Source organism: Scylla paramamosain, chromosome 30 (genome assembly GCF_035594125.1).
Source record: "Scylla paramamosain isolate STU-SP2022 chromosome 30, ASM3559412v1, whole genome shotgun sequence".
Lineage (NCBI taxonomy): Eukaryota > Metazoa > Arthropoda > Malacostraca > Decapoda > Portunidae > Scylla > Scylla paramamosain.
This window is the reverse complement of record NC_087180.1, coordinates 610,001-612,500: the sequence shown is the minus strand read 5'-3', so window position 1 is coordinate 612,500 and position 2,500 is coordinate 610,001. Positions and strand designations below refer to the sequence as shown.

The window sequence follows — 2,500 nt, the reverse complement described above, 5'->3', positions numbered from 1 at the left end:
CTAGACATAGTGGAGGTGAGTGCGGGAGATTACTCGGCCCATGACTGCGACTGAACAGGAATTCCAGCGCCTTGATTTTCGCTCTCACCACAATGTTTCTCTCCGCAGGGGCAGGTCGGCAGAAGGGCGGGTCATCGTCGGTAAGCTCTGTGTGTGTGTGTGTGTGTGTGAGAGAGAGAGAGAGAGAGAGAGAGAGAGAGAGAGAGAGAGAGAGAGAGAGAGAGAGAGAGAGAAGGGGGGGAGGAGGGGATCCTGTCGCTACCCCTCCCTGAAGTTGGCCTATTTAGTTGCGTAGGTGTCTAGACATTTCTCTCTTGTCGCTGTTCAAGCCACAAGAAGGAGGAAGAACAGAAACAGGCAGAGAGTTCCTGAGTTTACCAATAAAAAGGATAAAAGAGTGAAGACTCTTACATTTGTGAGGTGGAAATAATAGAGATAAGAGAAAATATAAAGTCTTGCGCAGCGAAAGGACGGGAGAGGAGGGGGAGCAATGGCGGTGGAAGATTGCAAGAAATGTAACGTTGCAGCGATGAGTGAGTCAAGAAATTGATGAGGCAAAAACTTATGCCTCACCATGTTTAGTAGAGCTAAAGAGAGTTGAAGAGGCAAAAAGTTATGACTCACCCTGTTTAGAAAAGCTGTGAGTGGAATCTGCCCATACATGGGAGTCGTACTCCATACAGGGACGCATGAGGCCCCTGTACAGAGTAACAAACTCTAAGGACAAAAAGAACGACATTAAGTTTTTGGTTAGACTCTGACATGGCAGACAGAGGTTATCTCTTCATCAACTGGAACTAAACCAAATCCCACGTACTGCTTCACGGCCCACCCAGAGCCTCAAGTTTGTCTGTGCTTCAAAGATACGCCCTAGTGCTTCATCTGTGTGATGTGTGCTTCACCTGTGTGATGTGTGCTTCACGTATGTGCTTCATCTGTGTGATGTGTGCTTCACCTGTGTGATGTGTGCTTCACGTATGTGCTTCATCTGTGTGATGTGTGCTTCACCTGTGTGCTTCACCTGTGTGATGAATGGTTCACCTGTGTGCTTCACCTATGTGATGTGTATTTCGCATATGTACTTCACCTGTATAATGTGTGGTTCACCTGTGTGCTGTGTGTTTCACGTGTGTGCTGTGTGGTTCACCTGTGTGCTGTGTGTTTCACTTGTGTGATGTGTGGTTCACTTGTGTGCTGCGTGTTTCACTTGTGTGCTGTGTGGTTCACCTGTGTGCTGTGTGTTTTACTTGTGTGATGTGTGGTTCACCTGTGTGCTGTGTGCTTCACCTGCGTGCTTTTTGTGTAATCTCGCCTGACAGACTTCATGCAAGAATTAAAAGGAAAAGAAAGCGTAATACATGAAATAAGCTTCAAGATAACACAGTTTGGTGAGTATCATGTTTTTAGTGATAACGAAAGTGACCCAAGATTTTTTCAGTACATGACCATCAGTTACGTACATTTCTGTCACCGCGTTGCTTGTGCCTTTTGTCCCACACTGGAGGTCTTTCAAAGACTTTCAGGACGAGAAGTTCTACATGCATCTCCACGTCTGCCCTAGCCGTGTTGGCGGCAGGAACTGTGCAAGGAAACCTGAAAACAGGTTGCTGCCACTGCAGCCGTCAACACGCTCCACCCAGGCTTTAGTACCGTGCGTACATTTGTCTGTATACTCGTGTATACATACGTACTGTATATGGTTTAATTCTTGGCTGGTGGATGGAACCGGTAGCTCGGGAAACTACTCGCTGTGTGCTCACCATAACATCTTTGCTAATGTAAGTAACATCACAAAGTGGCATTTTAGGCAGCCAATTGTGATATTTATAGGACAAAAAAATAACACCGTTTGCTCCTGCATAGTGGCTGTCCCAAAATACCTAGGCAGTTTCCCGCTGTTTGTCAATTGTTGTCACTTGTCCCAAAGTTTTCACCATCACGTCATTCTTCGTTGTCCACACTGATCACCGGCACCTTGCTCTGTCACTTGACAGGCTGAAGTTAGAGACCCACTCAGGTGCAAAGGTTTTCACTGAGTTGCGTAACAAGATGTGACGTGTGGAAGGTGAAACATCATCCTTACTCAGAGGCCGGACCATATGAGCTCCATCCAAGTTCCGCAAGGAGGACACAGCTGTAATCCATCACGAGCCTAGCACGCAACCCTCAAAATGGGACTGAGTTACTCTACCACCACCACCACCACCACCACCACCACCACCACCACTCGCTCACCACAACATGCTATGTTTCCTGTTGCTGCATTTCATCTCCACTGTCACCCCTTCATTCATCAACAGCAGCAGCAGCGCCATTACACACGCCTACTTAGACTGCCTGCCTGCCACGCCTCGCCATGCCCTCAAGCCTGTCCTTCCCTGCCAGGCACCCCGGACAGCTTGCCGCAGCCCGTGGACGCTGCCCTGCCCATGGCGCCAATCAACGCCGGGCAGACAAACAACTGCACCGAAGATATTTACAGCAACGCAACGCATCAAGT

At 48.3% G+C, this 2,500-nt stretch overlaps 1 protein-coding gene across 4 annotated transcripts in view; it reads left to right on the top strand.

The window, feature by feature from the left end:
• The window catches only part of LOC135116150 (receptor-type tyrosine-protein phosphatase F-like), a 66,377-nt gene that overhangs the window by 28,670 nt on the left and 35,207 nt on the right, over positions 1-2,500 (top strand). For all 4 annotated transcript variants that reach the window (XM_064033398.1, XM_064033395.1, XM_064033397.1 and 1 more), the window contains 2 exons: positions 109-140; positions 2,386-2,500. The exon at positions 2,386-2,500 is cut by the window's right edge and continues 70 nt beyond it. In XM_064033398.1, the coding sequence (XP_063889468.1) occupies positions 109-140; positions 2,386-2,500 (147 nt within the window). The remainder of the gene's footprint in view (positions 1-108; positions 141-2,385) is intronic.